The sequence below is a fragment of the Electrophorus electricus genome, chromosome 15 (genome assembly GCF_041902795.1).
Source record: "Electrophorus electricus isolate QZ-2024a chromosome 15, ASM4190279v1, whole genome shotgun sequence".
Taxonomy (NCBI): domain Eukaryota; kingdom Metazoa; phylum Chordata; class Actinopteri; order Gymnotiformes; family Gymnotidae; genus Electrophorus; species Electrophorus electricus.
This window is the reverse complement of record NC_137511.1, coordinates 1947844-1971500: the sequence shown is the minus strand read 5'-3', so window position 1 is coordinate 1971500 and position 23657 is coordinate 1947844. Positions and strand designations below refer to the sequence as shown.

General features: G+C 43.0%; 1 protein-coding gene across 8 annotated transcripts in view; it reads left to right on the top strand.

The window, feature by feature from the left end:
* Positions 1-797: 797 nt before the first annotated feature.
* abcc3 (ATP-binding cassette, sub-family C (CFTR/MRP), member 3) overlaps positions 798-23657 on the top strand; it is a 38058-nt gene continuing 15198 nt past the window's right edge. The window contains exons 1-22 of one of the 8 annotated variants that reach the window (XM_035533363.2): positions 798-1127; positions 10009-10185; positions 10432-10557; positions 10769-10906; positions 11647-11778; positions 11965-12026; positions 12615-12746; positions 14565-14795; positions 15732-15909; positions 17124-17285; positions 17716-17808; positions 18099-18302; positions 18500-18646; positions 18893-18980; positions 19714-19780; positions 20339-20465; positions 20569-20745; positions 20913-21080; positions 21536-21719; positions 21845-21953; positions 22235-22391; positions 23179-23386. In XM_035533363.2, coding sequence (XP_035389256.2) covers positions 1092-1127; positions 10009-10185; positions 10432-10557; positions 10769-10906; positions 11647-11778; positions 11965-12026; positions 12615-12746; positions 14565-14795; positions 15732-15909; positions 17124-17285; positions 17716-17808; positions 18099-18302; positions 18500-18646; positions 18893-18980; positions 19714-19780; positions 20339-20465; positions 20569-20745; positions 20913-21080; positions 21536-21719; positions 21845-21953; positions 22235-22391; positions 23179-23386 — 3103 coding nt within the window. In that variant the 5' untranslated portion in view covers positions 798-1091. Of the gene's footprint in view, positions 1132-5822; positions 6064-10008; positions 10186-10431; positions 10558-10768; positions 10907-11646; positions 11779-11964; positions 12027-12614; positions 12747-14564; positions 14796-15731; positions 15910-17123; positions 17286-17715; positions 17809-18098; positions 18303-18499; positions 18647-18892; positions 18981-19713; positions 19781-20338; positions 20466-20568; positions 20746-20912; positions 21081-21535; positions 21720-21844; positions 21954-22234; positions 22392-23178; positions 23387-23657 lie in introns of those variants that run through there. The other 7 variants (XM_035533362.2, XM_035533361.2, XM_035533359.2 and 4 more) reach the window with 7 other exon arrangements.

The following is a 23657-nucleotide window of genomic DNA, read 5'->3' as shown; positions in this document are numbered from 1 at the left end:
CCATTAATGGCATTGTGGGAGGGTTGCTTTAAAATGCATTCTGTTGCAGATTTCAGATAAAAGAAGAAAAAGAAAGACAAAAAGAAGCCAAGTATTAGCTTGTTAGCTACATTCTTTAGGAATGCAGCTACTCCAGTGGCTGTTGTCGCATAGTTCCAGCAATATGTGCAGTTTTGACATCTCGAGGACATGCTTTTTTACAGAAGAGTGGTTTCTGGAGTGAATCGACATGGCATGGCATAGCAAACTGCTTAAAGGTTTTTGTGTGTCTGTATAATAACACATTTATAAATATTTTTATTTTGCCATTAGTAAAGTGAGTTCTATTTGGCTGTTTATAATTTTTTTATGAACCCTGATGCAATCCCATGACACCATAACGATATGGTTATGTATGCACCTTCCCTAGCAAACTGGTTCAGATGTGAACTGAGAACAATAGTTATTTCCTTGTTAACATTAGCTAAGTTAGCTACCCTAGCTAGACAATCGTACCAACCAAAAAAAAAAAAGGTTGGTGTCTCAGCTCGACATAGAAACTCAGCTCCCGGTCCAGTCCTGGAGAAGAGGCCCCATGTTGCAACACATGTAATGCGATCCGCCATGAAGACTAAAGCTTTGGTTGCACGGCCATCAGAGGGCGTCTTTCCAGTTCAGACGAAAAACTGTCATTTTGACAAAACGTTTGATTTTCTCGCAGTTTTGCTGACAGTTAAAATAGTTTCATATAGTGAAATAATGTAATAGTGTAAAACTGTAAAAAATATTATACATTCGTTCCTTAGCAGGGTATACCTCCATCGACAAGGTGTTTTGCCCTCCCCATGTCCGCGTGTTAGGGAGGGGAGCGGCGGTAGCAGTCTAGGCGGAGCGGGAGGCGTACCCGAACCGTGACAACCTCCGAACGACTTCTTCCTTTCCACAACAACGGGGTTCAACACTGTCCCAAATACTGTCAGTCGGTAGGCGGTACCGTAATTAGTTCATGTATATGCGCGGAGGTCGTTTGTGTGCGGCTAAGAGAGCTAAGAAGACGAGAAGCCGCATCCTTTCTGCGTAAGTAAGAGGTCCACTCAAGGAGCGGTGGCACTATGGAGCAACTATGCGGACCAGAGCTCCCCTTCTGGGTAGGTCAGTGCGCTACCGGGGGGGCGGGAGGGACCGGTAGGATAGCCAAGCTGCAACGGAAACGTTGGACATCTCGTCATTTGTAGCGCGACTACACACCTTCTCTTTTGCAAAAAAAGCCCCCAAACAAACAAACAAACAAACAAAAAAGCAGTTTGTCCGTTGTGTAAAATATTTAGCTCTATTTCCATTACCGGGGCAAAAACAAAGCCCCCGCTCCGGTAAAGTACGCGGCGGCGCTTTGCCAAGGCTTCCCGTGCTGTGAGTGGTGGCGCTACGATGCTGGTACAGGAGCATCACCGTAGAGGGACAGTCGCTGGTATCTAGCGACGAACGGCTGCTGATCATTCATGCACGCCTGTTGGCTGGGCAAAATGGTACCGGTGTGTATGACTGCTTACCTGTCAGTCTGAAATGCGCTTATATACGTTACGTTTGCGTTTACAGCATCTGGCAGAGTCCAGAGCAACCTTGAGAAATACTTCGTAGTTGTATCATTAAACCCATATCTTCATATGACAATGGTTAGCCTAGGTTAGTGTTAAGACGGCTAGCAGGCTAAGGACTTGGCAAAAAGAGAGGACTGTAAAAGTTTAACTATATATTAGATGCTTATTTACAATTTTATGTGCTTAGTGATTCATTGAAAAGCTGAGTATTCAGTCATGGTTTGATGACAGAGACGGCATCAAACGGCAAGGGCAGAGAAGAGTCTCGCGTGTTGTCTTCGGGTCTTGAGGGATAGTGATTTCAGTTAAGTACTACTAGACAACCGAAGACATCGTGGTGCAGAATAGATTTTGATTAGTGCCTTCTGCTATGTGGGAACTGGTCCAGTTGTGGATTTGTGGGTGAGCATGAGTGTTTTAAATCGGATGCGGGCTGGTACGGAATGCAGCAGGGGGTGACATGGGAGAACTTCCAGAGGTGGACAATTAGTTGGGCAGCTGCATTCTGGATGAGTTGCTGGGGTCTGATGCCACCTGAGTAGCTTCTGTGGAGAGAAATGGTCAAACTTTCCTGATGTTGCTTGTTCGAGTTCAGTTAGCCATATGAGGATAAACCTAAACTTAAACTTGGTTATCCAGTAGTTCCCCAAGGTTGCCTGTCTTGTCATCCAAGAGTTTTCTAGTGAGATCAACACGTAGACGATATAAAACGTTGCCGGTGGAATATCATGAAAGCCCATGGTGATCTCTAGCATCTCCACTGTTGCCTTATCCACAAATGAGTCATATCCAAATTCACTACATGGTGGCTAGTAGCTTTAAGGGTTAATTAAGTCAAGTGTGCTAAGCTTTGCTCAACGCAGTCTTGACTGCCTCCATTGAGAAATTGAAGTTGTTCTGGAGGTTATTAAAGGTGAAGGTATCCTTGTGTATGCCCTACTTATTAAACTGACACACAGCCAGGGCTTATTATTCTCATGGTCCCTGGAGTCTGTTACAAGCCTGCCACATTGGAAACAGACCAGCTAATAAACATGTTTTTACACATTGGAATTCACAAATTTCAGTCATGGCTATACAGTTTCAGTGTGACGTGAATAACATGCACCTAAAATATTTTCTTTGGTGCCGTCCTCAGTTGAATGTGTGAAAATGAAAACCTGAAAATGAATATTTTTAAAGTCATTTTATGATTTACTGACATGCATCTGCCTGAAATTTTGAATGCATATTCCTGTACGTTTCTCCCTGGCTGTTCCTAGCTAAAGTCACGGGAGCTGAAGTAGTGGTAGTCCGTAGAAGTAAAAGGTTAAGTGAGAGTGATAAGTTGAGGGCTAGCTTGCAGTAGGCGTTGGTAGCTCAGTGGTTAAGATGCTTGACTTGTAATCAGAAGACTGTGGTTTCAATCCCTGTCACTGTTGGGTGCCTGAGCAAGGCCCTTGATTGCTCAAGTTATACTCAGTTAAAGTTGCTTTGGATGAAAAATGTCAGATCAGCCAAACGTGAGAAATTCTATGCTGCCCAAGTAGAGTGTGCGGCTTGTGTCTCTCTCAACCTTTTGCAATTGACTCCTAATAACAGGAGCCGTTCTAGTTACAGACATCTTTGACTTGAGGTGTAGACTGTTTCTGAAGGTTAGTTTTTATTTTCTAATACATTCAGGGAGTTTTTAGGCTGTCTTTCACCCACAGCTCCTCATATCTTCCAAATCTCTCTTTACTATATTTCATATCCACAGGGCTTTTTGCAAACACACTGTGAGTCAAGATATGTAAACTTGAGGACTAAACTAACAGACTAAACTGAGCAGTTAAGGGGGGGGGGGTGTACTCACAGGTAGAGAATGATATCCTCAATATCACAGACATGCCTGCACCATCAAAGACAACTTTGTTCTTTTTCATAATAAAACACTAAGAGAAGGGCTTTCACTTGTGGATTTTTGCAGATCTTTTTGTGGCTACCAAAGTGATAAAGTTCTAAATTCAATAAACACCTTAATATGAAAAAGCTGAAGCCAAGGTGATCTTTGTGAGAGTGATGAAGTTACTGACCTAATTTAAGGTCAGACACTTTGCATGATTTAAGGATAACTAAATATATCATGTCTGCCAGTATATCATCTTTGTTCTCTATATCATATTGAGGTAAAACTCTCATGCTGAATTCTGCAAATAGGTCAGTCATGCATAGCAACCTGCACTGGGACTGCCTTCATTTTAGGAATTAGTTATAACAATGTCATGCCCTACTTTCTACTTGAGTGCAGGTGGGTTTAGCTATTTCATTGTGAAGGGATTATCACAAAATTTTCTACACCAAACATTAGTATAACTGGAACTAAGGCAAGGCATAAAATGTCGTGTTAGGTGACCAGCTAATTTGGGAAAATCTGTTGTTTTCTTCAGCCTGGCAGATTTTTGGTTTGCATTCCAGTAGATGGTTTAGCATGGAACCTTAACTGGGTGCATTTTTTAGAGTATCCAACACATTATCTTGGACTGTTGTTTTAAACAACCACATCTGCCCACATTTGCTTTCTTGTGTTATACGGGTATGCTCGCTCTTTACAGATGTGATCATCTGCGGTCAATGACAGGTCTGAGCCCTCACACATACTCACAGGACCTCTTCCGTCTCCAGAAGTAATAAGCCAAAACTGGGAAATGTAGTTACTTCAAAGAAATGTGAATTTCTAAAGTAAACCCAGTTCTGGACTATGTAGTGTCTTTGAAAGAAAATGTGCCATTAAGTTATGGTATTTTAGTGGTATATTAGTTATTTTGGTTCACTAATTTATTAGTAACTGTTAAGATAGGTGCTAGCTCAGTGGTTTAGTTGTTCAACTTGTAATGGGAAGGTTGCTGGTTCAACTCCTGCTAGTGTTGTGCCCCTGAGCCAGACCCTTAACCCTCAAGTTGTAATTGTAAGTCACTTTGGGTAAAAGTGTCAGGTAAATATAAGACATCTCATTGAATTACTGGCTGTTGCTATTATTATTGCTCAAAGAGGCTGAGAAAATAGGTTGGAATCTGTGACTCCAGATCCATTGAGTTTCATATCCGCATGGGATTCTGCTCATATGATTGTCTTCCGTTACAAGTGCTGTGTTGTAATTGCTCAAAAAGGAAACACGGAGTCTAAAATGGTTGCCAGAGCAAAACTTAATATGAAGAACACTACTTCCTGCAATGCCTAAATGGGTGTTAACTGTGCCATTTATATTATGTAATAACATTTGTTATCCTTGCTCTAAAATACATTTGTTACAATCGGGCAGGTGATGTTGTTTAACTGGCTGCCAGTTCTCATTTGTGTGACATTGAGCGTATCACTCTGCAGCATGGCAAGAAAAAATAATTTCTGCTTCCTTTCTACAGTTCTACAGAGCTGCACATGCACAACATTACTCACTAAAGTAGTGGAACAGGAATGCAATAAGATAACAGGACTGTGCAGTATATGTGTTTATGAGTGATTGGTAATTGGTTTTTGTAGTTTTAAGCTTATAATCAGGTGAATAATGTTAGAAGGCCATCGTTAGACTCATCCTTGCTATGACTTAGTTACCATTTTTCATCCTTTTTTCAGTGTGGCCAGAAGACTAAGAAACATTGCATAGCACTGTCACTAAGATCAAACAGGAAGCTCATATAAAAGAAGGCTTTTGTGGCAAGGTGTTTGTATTTGACACTTTCCCCCTGCTGGGCAGCTACTGAGTCACCGCGCACATGGGTGAAAAGCACAGTCTCAATAGTTTATGCGACTTGTGCAAACATCACAAATTTCTTTTAATGAGCTTTATTATCAGTTAGGTTCACATGGCATGATAAATCATAAGCACTCCCCTCCCATGCAGTATGTTGTATTGTGTCAAAGGAGAGTTGTAGTGTGGCTCCTTTTACCGTGACCATCCGTTTACTTACGCATTTAGTTATACTCGTACATAAGACCATGTACCACCTCAGTCCTTCGCTTGTCTGTTAGAAACCACCTCTGCCCGATTGTTCATCTGGAGTAGATTACACGGGGACACAGTCTGTTTCTCACATTCAAAGACATATATACACACACACACACACACACACACACACACGCACACACTCCCTGCCAAAAGTTTGAATAGTACTGCAAAATACCTCAGCAGGAGCAGTTTGTAATTAGCAGCAAGGAATTTTCAAACAGTGTGTTGGTGGGCAACTACTGATGTGCTCTTAGAATGAACAGAGCTTTTAAACATGCTTTGGCAAAAACAAGGCAAAACAATATCTAAAGGGATAGGGTAAACAAACTTATTTATCTAGCGCTTTTTATAAAAGAGGTTATGACAAAGCAGCTTTAAAAATGTAGGGGTCCCGATCTCTAATGGACAAGTTAGGAGCGAAAGGGGCAAGGAAGAACTCCCTGGACGGAATTGAGGAAGAAACCTCCGGAGGATCAAGACTCAAGACACATCCTTCTTGGGCGGCCCAGCTTATAAAAACGTGTAAGACCTCCACATCCTGTATGATCTGTCACTTGATAGAAGATAAGGTAAATAACCTTGTACATGCAGTGTAGAATTAGTGTGGATTGATAACTAGTGTATAATTATAGTTCCCTTATCAGTGTGTTTCAGAAAGAAACGTTAGTCACGCCAAGGCCAGTGTAATAAAGGATTTATATAGCAAACAGAAATGCCCCTTTTCTGATTATATAAGAGGCAGTATATCTTTTAGATCCAAAAAAGTACTACACTTTTAAAATATGCAAAACCCTGCTACATTCTCTAATTGGTAGTTTCTAATCTTTTAGTTTCTAGTTTCTAATCTTTACATGGAAATGTTTGTAGTATTGTTAAATATTAGTTAAAACAGCCATCCTTGTTAACTGATGCCAATCACTAGAGTCCACCTACTCCTTTCAGAACCACACCAACCATCTAAATCTTTCTCCAAAGCCTCTTCCTCCTCAAATGTTTAGCACATAGCCTGCTGTAACAGAGGCTGAAGGCAGCCACCCTACCCTGGACTCAAACGCAGCCAGAGCACGTGTTTATTCTTCCTAAGCGACATTCTCCATCACACCTGATCTTCAGTGTACAGTGTGCACTTACTGACCACGAGGGGAGGATTGTGTCATTGTGGAGATGTTTCAGGATTGGTTGGATTGTTTATTAACCAATCCTGAAATACCTCCACAATGACACAGACCTTCCCACGTTGTCAGTAAGTTCACACTGTTCCATCTGTATGGAACAGGTTGAACCTTTTAGTTCGTCATTATAGAGCTCAAGTCACTGAGACATTTCCTTTAGTGATAACTTTGAGCATGTGTAGAGAAGCTGTTCTTCAAATAAATTGCTTACACCAAATTTAAAAACCTGCACATTCCTATATAGAGTTAAAACAGTTTTAAAAGTGCATTTGTCCACAATAACTCACTGAAACAAATCAGGCAATTAAGTACCGTCATTCCTTATTACTCCAGGAATGCAACTCATAGAGTTCCTCCAAAATATACCAGCGGCTATGAATAATAAAACTTATACTTGTGTGATAATCATTAACAAGGAGAAGCTCTAAATAAGATTTTTATCTCACAAAGGCCATTCTCATAACTGACTGTATTTGACGTGACACAATAAGTCCTTACTTCTCATTTTCTTGGGCAGTGGGCAACTGTGCAGTGAGTTGTGTCTAACGTGTCTGTTGTATGTGTATGTGTGCTGCATACGGGTGGATTTCTAAAATTGTTCCTATAATGGTGAATATTTTTTTACTTTCAGTCTAGTCTAAATCCCTTTCATTTCTTGGATTTTTACCACCCTGTTCAGTAAGCATTAAGTCTGTATTAGCCATAATAATCCATTCTTTTAATACAGGCTGTTTTTTGTTTTTTTATTCACATCCTTTTCCCACACTGTTGTCTTAAAGCAGCGCACTGCGTGATCAATATCAATTTCATTTCCTCACAGCTGGATGTTTGGAAAGCATTTGTGAGACTAAACATGCATTTTTATGTTCAGTTGGGAAACAAGTTTCATCTTACTTTTGTGCTCTTGTGACTAGTATATTCCCACTGACCAAGAAATGAAGGCAAAAAGGCCTGTGTGTGTAGTCGTTTTGATTTACACTGTTTATCTTGCCTCTGTTTACTTAAGGTGTTCAGTTTGACTAAGATGCAGTGCAGTGAATAAATGCCCTACTAACTTGCCCATCTCACCTTAAGGGGAATTAACAGCGTGGCTGATTGCCTGCCTAGCGTGCAAAAGGTTTGTCTTAGGACAGGTTGGTTTGGCACAACAGAAACCAATAAATTCTCTGAATAAAGACCAAAGTCACTACGAGACAGGAGTCCCAGGAGTTTCATCGTTTTTCATGATCTTCTAGGAGTCATGGTACTTAAGATGTCTTAGTGCTCTGACTGGTCAGAGGGCGATGGAAAAGTTAAATGTAGGAAACAATGTTAAATATTTTGTCTACTGTTTAAATGTTTACCCATTAGCTTCTAGTTTTTCACTCTTCTCTTAGTCGCTCTGAAGGTCAGTGGAATATTTCCATAAGCATAGCATAAGTGGATGACCCAATGACCCAGACAAACTGTAGATTTAGATAGCATACCAGGTGAGCATGACAAGTTTCTCTGAGTTTCTCTGTTTATTATGCACACATGTTCACACTTTGGCGATGCACACAGCGAGTAAGCCAGGCAGCTGTGTTTGTCTTACGTTGGATTTTCCCTGGCGAGAGCACAGCTTCTTTGGGCTTCTCTCACCTACATCACACTCACCGCATTTTCATTTGTCTGTCAGCAAATGAACGTTGCAGTCTATTAGTGTGTGGTAGCTAAAAAACAGCATCATGTTGTAGATATTGTGATATTGCTGTTTTGTTCATCTTGATGTTTTGTGAGGAAAGGACTTCAGAAAGCCTTCGTGAACCTCTGTGGTACCGCTGAAATGTTTTGGGAAGTTTCCCTAAGATGGTGAGAAATTCTAGAGTAATACTATTGAAGAATACAAGAAAATAACCTATGGTATGCACTTTCAGTGCAAGTGATTTCTTATCACTAGTGCAGAACATTTTGGTAATGTAGAAAATGTAGAATTGGAATTAGAAATTGTAGCACTTGAAATGTTGAAGGTTCTATGGAGCTCACTTTTATTTTGACTCTTTAAGTTCCTGAATTATTGGACCTGAGACTTCCCTTTGGACTAGAGTGCCAAAGGTCATCACCATGTAGAAGAATAAAAAGAAACTAAAACATAAGCTAGAATATAAAACAATCCTCCAGCCATTTTTTCTATTCCTCCTTCAGTGAAGTCTTAAATGTATATAACTGGTTATTGTTGTTGTTTATCCAGACACAGAGATCAGTTCAGTCTCTCTTACTGATATAGTTATTCTGATAGCGTGTAGCACTTTCAGATTCGAGACGTGTGTTACATCATACATGAAGTATGGATTTCCAAAGAAGAGAAATTCTGCTTTTGGTAGTTTATGTCCAAGAGAATAAACCTTCTCTCAGCTGTTAAAAGCTCTCATGCACAAGCAGTTTTCACTGATGCTAGTTTCAAAGTGCTTGGTGTCATCTTAATAGCTTTATCGTAGACTTATTGTCTCATACAGCAAGGACATTAGACATTATCAATCATTTTATAGTTCCTCGTTGTAACTAACATCATTATTGCATCATTTTAATGTCATTATAGGGCTCATCTGTGACCCATGGTGGAAACAGGCCAGGTTACCACAGCTGTTTTTCACTCATATGGATTGTATATCGTGTAGTATGGACTGGAAAGATGGGTTCCCTATTGAGTCTTGGTGGTCGCAAGGTTTCTTCTTTATTGTGCTTAGAATATTTTCCTTTCCCCTGTCACCACTGGCTTTCTCATTCGGGATCGGGACATAAATGTTTGCATATCTGCTGTCTGCTTTGTGACACCACATGTTGCAAAAAGTGGGATTTGCTGGGATTTGAACCAGCAACCCTACAGCTGTTAACAACTTCATGGTGGTTAATTGCTAATGCTGCCTGCTGGAAGTGGAGTCTTCAATCTCACGAGGTTGAGCCCATGACAATGTCCCTTGTGCATGATGGTGAATGTTGGCTGTAGGTAGAACTGCACACTGACTCATTTGTGAATCGTCTATCACTATATTGGACTTTCTAATACTGATACAAGGAAGGCTGTAATATGCAAAGGAGACCACTAACAAATCACACTTGCATATGCATATAACTCCATTAAGGCAAATCCTGGTCACTATAATTCAAACCAGTCCTAAACCATGTCACATAAAGAGATCACTATAGTGCAACCTTCTGATCATGTACGCGTACTGAGATTAGAAGATGCAACAGTGTAATCGCAGTGCGGTATATTATTGGTCAGTGTCGTGCTACCTCCACAGGTTTTCTCACAGGGTGCCTTCTCCATCTGCAGGAGCCCAACCTGACCCTGCATGCAGAGATCCCCGACCTCCCACAGTGCTTTCAGCTAACTGTGCTGGCATGGACCCCCTGTGTCTACCTCTGGTTGGTCTCCCCCCTCTACCTCTTTTACCTCAAGAGGAACAGCAAAGGCTATATCATGATGTCTGTATTAAACAGAGTCAAAACGGTAAGCTGGTGCATGCAAAGATTTCTACGTATACTTCAGTTCAGCTATCACAATGACACATTACAGCATAGATGTCACCATGTACAGAGTACACTGTATCTATACCATTTAATTCAATGAATGTATTGAAAATGCAATGATTCAGTACACTGTAATGAATTGCATGGTTAAAGAGTGACAGTGGAAGTGTAATGTAAGTATTATTGTTAAGAAATGTCTCTCACTGTCAACCTTCTCTGTGCGCAGATCTTTGGCTTGATATTATGGCTTGTGTGCTGGACAGACCTTTTTGCCTCCTTTCATGAGATGCAACAGGGACACGTCAGACCTCCAGTATACTTTGTTACTCCTTTAATACTTGGCATGACTATGGTAAAGATTGAAAATACAGCATGTTGTTCCATCCCTGTACACCTTTAAGAAACCTGTAGCCTTCTGTTCATGGGCTCTCCCACGCAAATGTATTGATGTAAACGTATAACCCAGTAAGCATTCTGTACTGAGCCTAGTAGGTGCAAAAATACTGACCATGAGGCTGGACACTTTAAATAAGCATCACTCTTGCTTCTGTTCGTCTGGGCAGCTGCTGGCCACCTTCCTTATCCAGTTTGAGAGGCTGAGAGGGGTGCAGTCCTCCGGAGTGCTTTTCATATTTTGGGTGCTCTCTGTGCTGTGTGCCATAGTGCCTTTCCGCTCCAAGATCATCTACGCCGGACGGGAGGTTCGTGCCAAACTCATTTGACCAATGCTCACAACACATTCACTGCTTGAAAGAGCAGGACAGGGAGTTAGCAGTGTTTGACTCTGGTAAGACTATGCTTACTAATTGTCTAAGTAGACAGTTTTTTCCAGTGTTTATTTCTTCTGACCCACTCTAGGTCAAATCAACAAATCATAGCAGCAGCCTTATTATGTGTGCTGAGTGAACTAGCCAATCAAAGACTCTCTTATTAAAGGACACTGTGAGTGGGTCTGACCTATCTATTCCACATCACACCTTTTATTCAGTCTCTCTCTCATCAGTTAACCATGAGTAGCTGTCACATTCTTGGTTTGCCTCAAACACCTATCTCTCCTACCTCATGCTGTCTCTTTTTTCTCTCTTTTTCCTGAAGTTCCTACCTTTTTTTCATGTGTAAAGAGAGAGAGAGAGAGAGAGAGAGAGAGAGAGAGAGAGAGAGAGGGAGTAGTACTATTGTTTTGAAGCCCTGCTCTGAGTCCAGGCCTGTGCCCACACAAACACCAGGGTGAGATCACCGACCTTTATGTGTGCGAACCCGTTCACTGCTTTGATGTCTCGGATAGAAATGCAAAGGAAGATTTGCATGTCTTAGACCAGTGAAGGAAATCCAGGCGTTTTGGGAAGGGTAGGAGAGTCAGTCAGGAGTGGAGGGGATGCTCGTTTTTGATTGACTATTTATTGGTAGATGAGCTGAGTAGTCTATGTCCCTGTCATTGCAGGAGGGAGTCTCAGACAAGCTGCGCTTCACAACCTTCTACGCGTATTTTTCCGTCACAGTTGCAGAGCTCATCCTGTCCTGCTTCAATGAGAAACCCCCTCTCTTCTCCAATGTGGCCACAGATCCTGTGAATGTATGTGGGTCTACTTGCACGGGATAGTGGTGGGTGGGATGTTATGATTTGTTAGAATTAATGACGGGCCTGCGGACGTTATGCTTGTATACAGATCTGTAGCAAAGACACTGGCACGTTTAGATGTTGTGTTCAGTGACATAAGTGCACATGCAGAAGTGTCCTTACGTCCTCATCCATTTTTAGAATCCTTGTCCAGAATCAACTGCTGGCTTCCTCTCAAAACTGACCTTTTGGTGGTTTACAAGGTAGGGATCATGCTGTGAATTTGAAATGTCTTTTCTGGATACTTCATTTGCACCGACACAGAAACAGAAAAAAAAAAATCTTTTGTGGATGTGAATGTGCAACATTTTAGGATAAAAGCTCACTGACTATCATGAATTTTCCTTCATATTTGAATACATTTTCCAGTTTTTTGTTTGTTCATTGTTTCTATTATTTCATGCATGTATAACATTTTTGCTTTCTTATTTCCCTTCTTTTGCAAGTAGTAGTTAGTGATCTTTAATATTCACGTAACATATATGTCATCAGAGTGCTGCCTTTTCGGGTTGTGATTAAGGCACCGATCTATACAATACCTAACTGTATGGATGACCAAACATTGTCAGATCATGCTTTCAGGTTTTGACTCAGTACACAGTTCTTAAATTTCTGTTTCTCTCCTGATCTCACTTTTTTACACTTGGAATACCTATTCTTCTCAAATGGTTTGAGTCCTTTTTACATCTTATTTTTGTGTTAACCTTCATTTAACATATTCCAATTATTCATGCAAATTGATATTTGATTCCACAGCTATGACACAGCTATTCATTTGCTTGTGTTTTCAGCATGGCAATAAAAGGTTACAGGTCTCCGTTGGAGTCCAAAGACCTATGGTCCTTAAACAAACAGGATACCTCGGAGCTGGTGGTTCCGAATCTCCTCGGGGAGTGGGAGGGAGAGAAGGTTAAAGCACAGAGGTACAGTACCACTGAATGATGGTGTAACAGCACAAAACTAGCCAGACACTGGCATATAAAAGTACTGACAGTTTTATTGTCAGTAGGGCAATCCAGAATTGTAGTAGTGACGTGAGCAATTAAAACCAGAACGAACAGTTTACCAAACCAGGGGAGCAACAAAACAAGACATGAATGAACAGAGCAAAACAAAAAAAAAGTAGAGAAAAAAAACCTGGCAAACAAATCCTAAAGGGCAAAAACAGTAGAACAAAAGAAGGCCAGAATCAAAAATAGACTATAGAGAATGAAATGCACAGTACAAACTGTGGAACAGGGGCTATACTTCACAATAAAAGTGAGAAAAAGCCAGGTTTAAATAGACAGAGGTAATCGACAACAGTTGAGATCAGTAGATCAATAGTGATGAGGAATGTGTGGGTGTGCAGTGATTGGATGAGAGTTGTTCCAGTCTGTTTTCAGGATTCTGGGAGTTGTAGTGAAGTTGGTGCTTACTGGGAACAGGGGCAAAGGGATGCGTGACAGATGGGAATGAACACTGCTTGTGTTCAGGTGTGCTGCAGCATTTAGCAGATGCTCTTATCCAGAGCGACTTACAAAAGTGCTTTGTCATTTATATATTGCTTTTATGCTGCACAAGTCAGCATATAACAGTATAACGCCAGTGTTCTTACTTGGATTGGTTTGCCAAAAAACACAGCTTCTGTCAAAGATATTGGCTTCTAATAGTGAACATAGCTTAATCGAGTATCCAAGTCACTGAAAACTCACATTTTAAAGGCAGAAAACCACATTTCTCTTATAGGACTTTGCTAACAGTATTCAGTACCCAAACTGTCTCTATTTGCAAAATAAATGACGTAAACTTACTGAAGGGTTTAAAAGTTTTTCGTACTACTGTTAAGTAATGGAAACACTAGCACATTTTTTTTTTTTTGGTATTGTTGGCTATTCCACTTATCATTGTCTGATATAGAGCTTATACTTATTTTGTACTTGTGTCTGCATTGGTTCCTGTATTTCGGCAGTATTCTAATTCAACTGTTACTTGAACCCTAACCTTTTGTGCTGGCTAGGATACATTAGTAGATGACAAAGCACTTTTGTAAGCCGTCTGCTAAATGACACTGTGGCAGTGCTGAGGTCATGATCCACAGGTACTGCAGCGATTCTGAATGAACAGTCAGGCCAAAGGAAGCGAGAAAGCAGAAGCTGTGGAGAAAACTCTTTCTTCAGATCAGAGGGACTCTCGTCTTCCCCTTGGTTATCTAGTTCTGCCCCAGTGAAGGCAACAAAAACCTTTCAGGCACTTGAAGCCCCTGGTTCGTGTCGTTTTTCTGAGAGATTCAACACAGCCCCTCACCTGGGGCGTCTTGCAGGGTTTTAAATTGAATCTATTATGCAAACCCTGTGTTTAACGTGCATATGGCACATCTCTGAGTGTCCTGTCAGCTTTAGCTCAAATCATTGCAAAGTATTTCCTCTTTTATTTATAGTCCACCTTTTCTGTTCTTTAGTAAGTCGGTCAAAGTTTCACTGTGCAAACATTTCTCTTAAGATTACAGGCATAAAAAAATTCAGCAGACAATACTACAACCTCTGCTGCAGCAACTGAACTTCCTTCAGATATCATTTTGTATTTATTCATTCACATTCTGGGTATAGCAATGAAAAATCAATGCAGTACATATGTGCTTCATATTATATATATATCATGTGATAGTTTAGACACCCCCCCTTTCCCAAACCATTTTCCTCTGCCTTTGAGAGTACATTTATTAACATCAGATCCCTGAGATTCCATCCCTCCCCCTGCAGCGTGGAGCCAGAAATGAAAGGCCAGGCCATGTACTCCAAACCCGCGGTGGAGAGCAACCACGTGGGGACGAGTCCCGAGGAGGTGGAGGTGCTGCTGGCCGGGGGGAAGGGGGTGCGGCAGCCCTCGTTCCTGCGCGCCCTGCTGAAGGCCTTCGGCCCCTATTTCCTCATCGGCTCGGCCTTCAAGCTTCTGCAGGACCTCATCACCTTCATCAACCCACAGCTGCTGAGGTGAGTGGGGCCTCCGCAGTGCGGGGCCTCCGCAGTGCGGGGACGTCACACGGAGCTGCGGAGAGTCATCAAGAATTTAGCAGGTGGAAAGAGAGCACTGAAACGTAGGCTTGGTGTGGTTGCCTGGAATATGACAGGCGGTGGTATATGGTGTTTGAGTGGCCTTATCTCTGGGTTTTGGGGCATTTATGATTGGTTGTTGGCAGCTCTGTGGTGTTGCTGGGTTTCCTGCACTGCTGTTATCTACTTAAAAAGGCATTAGTTGCAAACCAGCCGGGCCTAATGAAGTGGCCCAGAAGAGACATGGGAAGAGAACAGATGTTGTTGTGCTGTTTACTCATGTAGAATCGTTTGTATTAATACAAAGCCTGTCTGCCACAGCATGGAACATGAAAGCTATCACGGCAGTAGCCATGACTTTGTCTCTTTTAACCTTGGCCTATAAAAAGGAATTGGACCTTATTCAAACAAACACACATTTGTGTGCCTGTATCAAGTACCTTTATCTTGTTTGCGCAGAATGTCTGAAGTGAATGTGGAACTGCGTATGGTAATTAAGTGGCGAGCGTGTGAACAGTCATATGTTGTGGTGCTGTTTTGCGTAGGGTGTAACATTTCCTAATAGTTTTTGCTTTGTCATGGGAGTAAGCCCCGAGTGAAAATTCAGATATTTGCAAAGCAAAAACCATATGCAAATTTCTGTTTACATAGCTGACTTTCTAATGTGTGCATGAAAATGTGGATGTCATATAGGTTTGAGATATCACATTTACCAGGCTTATGTCTGGTTAATTTATAACACTCTGGCATCTGCATGTAGACCAGCTGCTGGTTTAGTGCTAAGCTCTAGAGGACGACAGTGGCTGTGGAGAATTCCCAGACTCCTTTAACTCTGCTCTCCCTTCCTTTGCCACACCCTTCGTCACTTCCCGTCAGGATGCTGATCGAGTTCACCAAGGAGACGGGAATGCCGTCATGGTGGGGCTTCTCTCTGGCCTTCATGATGTTCGGCTGTGCCGTGCTCCAGACGCTCATCCTCCATCAGCATTTTCAGTACTGCTTCGTCACAGGCATGAGGCTGCGCAGCGCTATCATAGGGGCCATCTACAGGAAGGTATCAAACCGCCTCTCATGCAACACTACTGATATTTATCTCTGTTCGCTGAGGTCTGTAGCAGTATCACGCAGAGTCCCACTGTAACGTTTGCTGCCGCTGTGAATTGAATAGTACTCCATGTGTTCTATGCATAACAGCCCGAGGGTACACTGCAGTCCTGTGTATGGGTGTGACTTTCACCTGAATGCGTTCACATTCACAAGAATACATCACTTGTAAATGTTGTGACAGGTGTGTGGCGTGACGGGCCTTTTTCTCAAGACGTTTTGTTGTTTTTTTTTTGACTGTTTATACTGAACAACCAAGTCAGTCCACTCTAAAGCTCTAAAAGCTCAGGATACTCTGGCATGTGCAGTACCCAGCCGACATTAGCACTCCGGCTTTGATGAATGAGTGGGTAAAGAATAGGGGCCGTGCCGGATGTGGGCAAGGGCGCCAGCATGGATGTCTGACGCCGGTGGAGTGACTTATCACCCAGGCCACTGCTCTCTGATTCATACCTCATGTTTTCAAAAGGGAGGAAATACTGTAGTAGACTACAGGAGAGGTACTGCAGCTACCCACGGTGAGGTAAACATACTCAGGGCTCTATTCGAGGGAGGACAGACATACTGTTTAGTTTAGAACACTCACATAAAAAATGAATTTTGCATTACAGCTATGTGGTTGTGGTAATAGACCACATCTTTAGTAATAGATGCAGGCCATTTATATTTCAATTCTAACTACTGGGAAGCTTACAAAACCGTTTGTATACCTGAAGTTACACTTTCACATCTGTGTGAGCAAACTTTTAAAATGATGACAATTAAAACTTACATAGTGTCAAAAGAGTTACCCTTTAAGTCCTACAGGCACTTAGCGCAAATTAACAAAACTGTCATAGTTTGCAAAAGCAGTGGAGAAAAAGTGCAATATTTATTGAAAGTAAAAGTCTGGCGATTCACAAGTACTCCAGAATCCTGGGGAAATAATTTACCAGTTGCTTTTTAGGCAGAATGTACACGATCTGTTTCTTCCCACTGCTGCGCTTCTGTGCCATCTTGTCACTGACACCAGCGGCAAATGCTTTTCCTGTCCTTTACAGGACCTTGTATATATCTTGCAAAACCCCTGGTGCTACACTGTCATTCTTTAATGAGCTCACTTTACGCCTGACCAATCAAACAAGGCTGTTAGTGGCGTGTCATCGGCCTTCTGTGTTTGTGCAGTCGCTGGTCATCACCAACGAAGCGAAACGCTCCTCCACAGTGGGCGAGGTGGTCAATCTGATGTCCGTGGACGCGCAGCGCTTCATGGACCTCACCACCTTCCTCAACATGCTGTGGTCTGCGCCCCTGCAGATTATGCTTGCCCTCTTCTTCCTCTGGCAGGTCTGTGCCCAACAACAACAAAAAAGCCCAACAACATTTTGATTGTTGTTTAATTTTGCAAGGGTGCACGGTCTGGTTTATGAGTTTTCCCCAAGGCACACATACATGAACGTCTGTGTAGTGTTGTAAGATCTGCGCAGTCACTGCTATATGGAGGTTATGAATGGTTTAAAGCGGTTTGTCACTACAAGTTTCGTTTTTGCGGAAATCTCTCATACAGAAGATTAATTGGCACACAGTGTAAACGAGTGGCTGATGCAGGTGTCGTATAGTGCAATAACAGAAGATATTTACCTAGACTCACTACTACTTTGCTGTCACAAAAGGTGAAATTAACTCTAGAAGAAGTCTAGAGGATGTCTAGAGGAAGCATGATGGGAAATGCCAACACTAGTGGCCATTATTCACTGTTTTTTCCACCACCTTGTAGACTCTGGGCCCCTCTGTTCTCGCTGGAGTGGCTGTTATGGTTCTGTTGATTCCCTTCAATGCTGTCATCGCCATGAAAACCAAAGCTTACCAGGTCTCCTTTCCTTTCAGCCTGTATGTTGAGAAAGAGAATGGTTGTAACTTGCTGACAGTAAACTATGTCATCTTGTAATTCTTTGTTTGTGTGATCTTTGTATGTTCATGCATTGAGAGACATGTTTTTACAGATTTTTTCAAAGGAGCTTTTTTTTTAAAAAAACATTCCTAGCTAGGAAGGGTAATTGGGTAAGGGCCAATGTTGCTGCACAGTAATGTGGGTGTGTGTGCGTGCGTGTGTGTACATGTCAAGCTGAACTGCTACTTGGAGTGTCCCTGGCCATGCAGGTGGAGCAGATGCAGCACAAAGACATGCGCATCAAACTGATGAACGAGATCCTGAATGGGATAAAGGTGCTGAAGCTGTATGCCTGGGAGGTCTCGTTCAGGGAGAAGGTCCTCCAGGTCCGCCAGAAGGAGCTTGCCGTTCTGCGCAAGGCCGCCTACCTGGGGTCCCTCTCCATCATGGCCTGGACCAGCGCTCCCTTCCTGGTGAGATGCCCTCCATCGCGTCCCGTCCCGTCACACCCTGAGCATCCCGAGCACGCGGACGGAGTTCTGCAGCGCACGCTGGGTTGCCGTTGTCAGTGATGGCGGCCGCGTGGTAATGGAATGATGTCATTAGCGGAGGTGGTAAGGTGGCGGTAAAGAGAGGTCTAATGGTGGCTCCTCATGGTGTGTTCACGCAGGTCGCCTTAACAACGTTTGCCGTGTACGTGAGTGTGGATGAAAACAACGTCTTGGACGCAGAGAAGGCCTTCGTTTCACTGTCTCTGTTCAACATCTTACGATTCCCCCTGAATATGCTTCCGCAGGTCATTACCAGCCTTGTTCAAGTGGGTGTCCTTTTCCCCTCACTGCTTGTAGATGCGCTGGATGAGAGTTTAATGCAACGTGCTGTTTTTCTTATGCGAGCTCTAAACTTCAGTGCAAATACGATTGTCATTATTTATCTGCATACTTGTTTAGTTCATCCTGTATGTTATGGTTCAGTCCAGGAGAGAGTGTTCTGTGGGCTGCATGGTCCGAGACTTTCCTAAACGTTCCATTCTTTTCCTACTCAAATCACGCCTGGCACACAGGCTAACGTGTCACTCAAACGCATCCAGACCTTCCTGACTCACGATGAGCTGGATCCAGGCAACGTTGACCGGAAGCCTGTGGCCTCAGGTGAAGTGGGAAGGCTGTGTTACTGAACTGGCTCAGACACACAGACACACAGACACACAGACATACAGACACACAGACACACAGACACACAGACATACAGACACACAGACACACAGACACACAGACACACAGACATACAGACACACAGACACACAGACACACAGACACACAGACATACAGACATACAGACACACAGACATACAGTGGATAAGACACACAGACATACAGACACACAGACACACAGACACACAGACACACAGACATACAGACACACAGACACACAGACACACAGACATACAGACACACAGACATACAGTGGATAAGACACACAGACATACAGACACACAGACACACAGACACACAGACATACAGACACACAGACACACAGACATACAGACACACAGACACACAGACATACAGTGACTAAGACACACAGACATACAGACACACAGACACACAGACATACAGACATACAGACACACAGACATACAGACACACAGACACACAGACATACAGACACACAGACACACAGACATACAGACACACAGACATACCTCTTTACACACATACAGTGACTAAGACACACAAAACAGGTTTTAGTACGTCGTCTGCTAGTGTTAATCTGCTGTGTCATGGCCACTCCTGTAATTTTTTATTTTTTGATAGACAGCAGTGATGTTGTGACATCAGTGTGGTGGTGAGTCACTAATAGGACTTCTACTTACACTTCCAGATTTCGCTGTAACAGTTGTGAATGGGAAATTCTCGTGGGCCAAGAAAGATCGGCCTGCTCTTCACAAGTGAGGATGTTCACACTCCAACTAAACTAATAACAAAAAATCATACAAATGATTTTCTGAATTATCATTTTTGATGATTTTTATGATGGCAATATGTATTTTACATTTGTAATTAATGATATATAAAATGATCAAAGGTTTATGATTAAGTACAACTTGCTGTTATTCATTACATCAGAGAGGTTTACTGAAGCACTACAAAATGCATGGTGCAATAGACAAGAACAGCAGAAGTAATATGAAGAACATTAAAGCTGTAAAATGATCTGCTATTATCTACTTATCTGAGCATTAAATAGCACTAAATAACAAACATTTCTAATGCATAATGAAATACTGTCACTGTAAAGCATAAATACAAACAAACATTATGATTTAAACGTCGTTGGATGGGGTTGGTTTCCAAAAGGAGGTGCATAACTGAAATTGTGTGAGATCACTTGGACCTTTACTGCCCTGATAAATATCTCCACGTTTATATGAAAGTTATATATGAAGCATACTCCTAGTGTGGAAAGTGTATATGAAGGTCCTAATGGCCTACCCCTTTGTCCACAGCATTAATGCCATGGTGCCCCAGGGCTCTCTGCTAGCCGTGGTCGGCCACGTGGGCTGTGGGAAGTCCTCGCTTGTGTCGGCTCTGCTGGGGGAGATGGAGAACCTGGAAGGGGAGATCTCTGTAAGAGTGAGTGACCCCTGATCCAAACACCCGGTAACCATGACGAGCCAGCCTTAACGCGCGGCGCCTGGCGTTAACGTGCACTCTGCGTTTGTTTCTCTTGTGTTAGGGCTCTGTGGCTTATGTGCCACAGCAGGCATGGATCCAGAATGCCACGCTGAGAGACAACATCCTGTTTGGCAAGCCCTACGTGGAGCAGAAGTACCGTTGCGTGTTGAACGCCTGTGCCCTGACCCCTGACCTGGACGTGCTTCCTGGAGGTGACCAAACGGAGATAGGAGAGAAGGTGCCGAGTCTTAGACGCCGACTGCATAAATGCTGCAGCTTGTTCTTGCTGTGTCTTTGCCACTGCTTATTACACAAGTGTCTTGTTTAGCCTTTATGAGTCCTTCATGCTCATTGGATGTGCTGCGAGTGGTGGGGGGGGTGACTCCGGGTGCTGTGTTTCTCCAGGGTATTAACCTGTCTGGAGGGCAGAGGCAGAGGGTGAGTCTTGCCAGGGCTCTGTACAGCGAGGCCGACATCTACCTCTTGGACGACCCGCTGTCCGCGGTGGACGCCCACGTCGCCAAGCACATCTTCGACAATGTCATTGGGCCAGAGGGAGCCCTCCGTGGGAAGGTAGCCATCAAGACAACGTTACAGCGCTGTTTGCTCCATTCGCAGCTGCATGTTAGGAAATCTCAAAGCGATGAAGCCTCAGAGTTGAGCACGAAAGGGGTGACACGTACTTGCTAGTGGTGCTCTGTGTATGTTGTCCTGTACTACAACATGTACAGTTCTGTCATCAACCTTCCAGTTTCCAAAGGGGGCTGCACAACGTCTCTGGTGATATCAGAGCTGTCTTCAGAACTAGATGAATATTTGTCCCGCATACCTGACACGTAGCTAACAGCACCTGTCAGACCTCTAAAAGCCCATCTAGCACTTTTACATTCATATCGGTTTGTGTATATACTTCACTTCCCAACACTGAAGTAACTTTGAAGACTGAGCGACACTCTAATCACTCTTTAGACACTCTGGTGTGTTAATTGTCACTGCGTGTGTGTGTGTGTGTGTGTTTTGTGGTGCAGACACGGATCTTGGTGACCCATGGCATCAGTTTCCTGCCCCAGGTGGATAACATCTTGGTTTTGGTGGAGGGCACGGTGTCTGAGATGGGCTCTTATCAGGACTTACTCAAGCAGAATGGGGCGTTTGCTGAGTTTCTGAGGAATTACTCTCTGGAGGACATCATTGAGGATGATGACGTGATGGGTATGTGTCACAACACACAACAATGGGGAAAGAACAAGTCAGTGAACACCGTTCCCAGTCAGGGCCGGTTTAGGCATCATATGGCATCTGGTTTTTACACTTTTTGTCCTTGTGTTTTTGTCCAGAGGTGCTGCTGGATGAAGAAGAGTCTTTTCCCGATGATGCTCTCAGCAACCACACCGACATGGTGGACAACGAGCCCGCAGTCAATGAAGCTCGGAGACAATTTATGAGGTAGATGCAGTTTACTCTTGGTAATATTTTTGCGTCCTTAGACATCATTTCTTTTGCGTTTGAGCTTTAAGCCATTTCATCTTCCTCAAAGCTGCAGAATCAGTTTGCATGCCCTGTGACCCCTGTGGAACTCTTTTATTACGTTCCTGTAGCTCCTCACCACTACACACAGACTTCTGTGCTAAATGTGCTAAACGGCTGCTTCCAGTACTGACCACAGTCTCAGAGCACATCGCAGTGGTTCTGTATTCCCGCTTTAAGTTCGATATTCCCTCTCTTAGGCAGATTAGTGTCATGTCCAACGATGCGGAGAATCCCAAGGCCATGTCAGTCCGCAGGCGGCGCTGCAGCGAGAGGAGGCATGGGGAGCTGGTGCAGGAGAAGAAGAAGGTCCAAGTGGAAAAGCTCATCCAGGCAGAGACTGCAGAGACTGGCCGGGTGAGCTGCTGGCCACTGTCCCCATGTGGTTACAACTCCAAGAGGGCTGGGTTTAAACCAGCCCTCTGGTTCGTATTTTGAGACTGTTGGAAGTCTCAAAATAGGAAATGTGGATGTGGAATGTGGATGTGGAAGTGCACATTTGCACTGGAAGTGGAATGAAGTGCTTTAGTTCAGTTTAGTTCTTCTCTGCTAAAGATGATTTCAGCTGTGATTGTTGTCTTGGATGCTGATGTCTTGCAGGCAGATTTTTTTCAATGCAAGTTTGTTTATACAGCACATTTCATATACAATTAGATTAAGTTTGAAAAAAGAAAAATATAAAGTCAACTGCTATAAATAGAACAGAATTGAAACATAATTACAAATAATAAAATAATGAAATTAATTAAACATACTATAGAATCAAGAAGAACCACTTTAAAGATCAATCAAAATGCTATCCTAAAGTAAAATAAAGTGCTAGTTCTTTTGGCAGTTGGTTCCAGTTGGTGTTATAAAACCTGGACAACCCTTTGAATTCTGGACTTGACTGTCTGCCCCTTAGCTATGGAAAATTCAGAGGTCTTCTGGACCTAATCTATTCAGTAATTCATAGACTAGTAGTAGCACGTGTGTGTGTGGGGGGGGGCTACTTTAGACTAGTAGCATATATATTCTATAACTAACAGGGAACCAGCATAGAGAGTTTAGAACTGTACTAATGTCCTCTGCTCTGTGCTTTACCCTTTTCAACCATGCTAAGATCCATTGACACCATACCTGCTCCCCTGCTGCCTTTTTGTAGGTGAAGTTCTCAGTTTACTGGGACTATGCAAAAGCGGTTGGGCCTCTGCTGTCCCTGTTCATCTGCTTCCTGTACGCTGGACAGAGCGCAGCTGCTATCGGTGCCAACATCTGGCTCAGCCAGTGGACCAATGATGCAGATGACAGCGCCAGGCAGGAGAACGTACACATGAGGGTGGGGGTGTATGCTGCACTGGGCATTTCACAAGGTATGGCACAGGTCGAAGTTCTCAAAGGCTCCAAACTCCACCAGTCTCCCAAGTCTGCCCTTCACTCCTAAGTTCATATTTCTGGACAGGAATGGCAGAATTGGGAGACACTATGCTACATGGCTAATGGAACATCATTAGGGTGGATTAGACTGACATTAGATAGAGCAAGCTGGCCACAGCTGTGAGCACCAACGCTTGACACACACACTTGACACGCACGCTTGACTGCCATTTCTTGAACACTGTGAGAACAGCAGTATATTTTTAA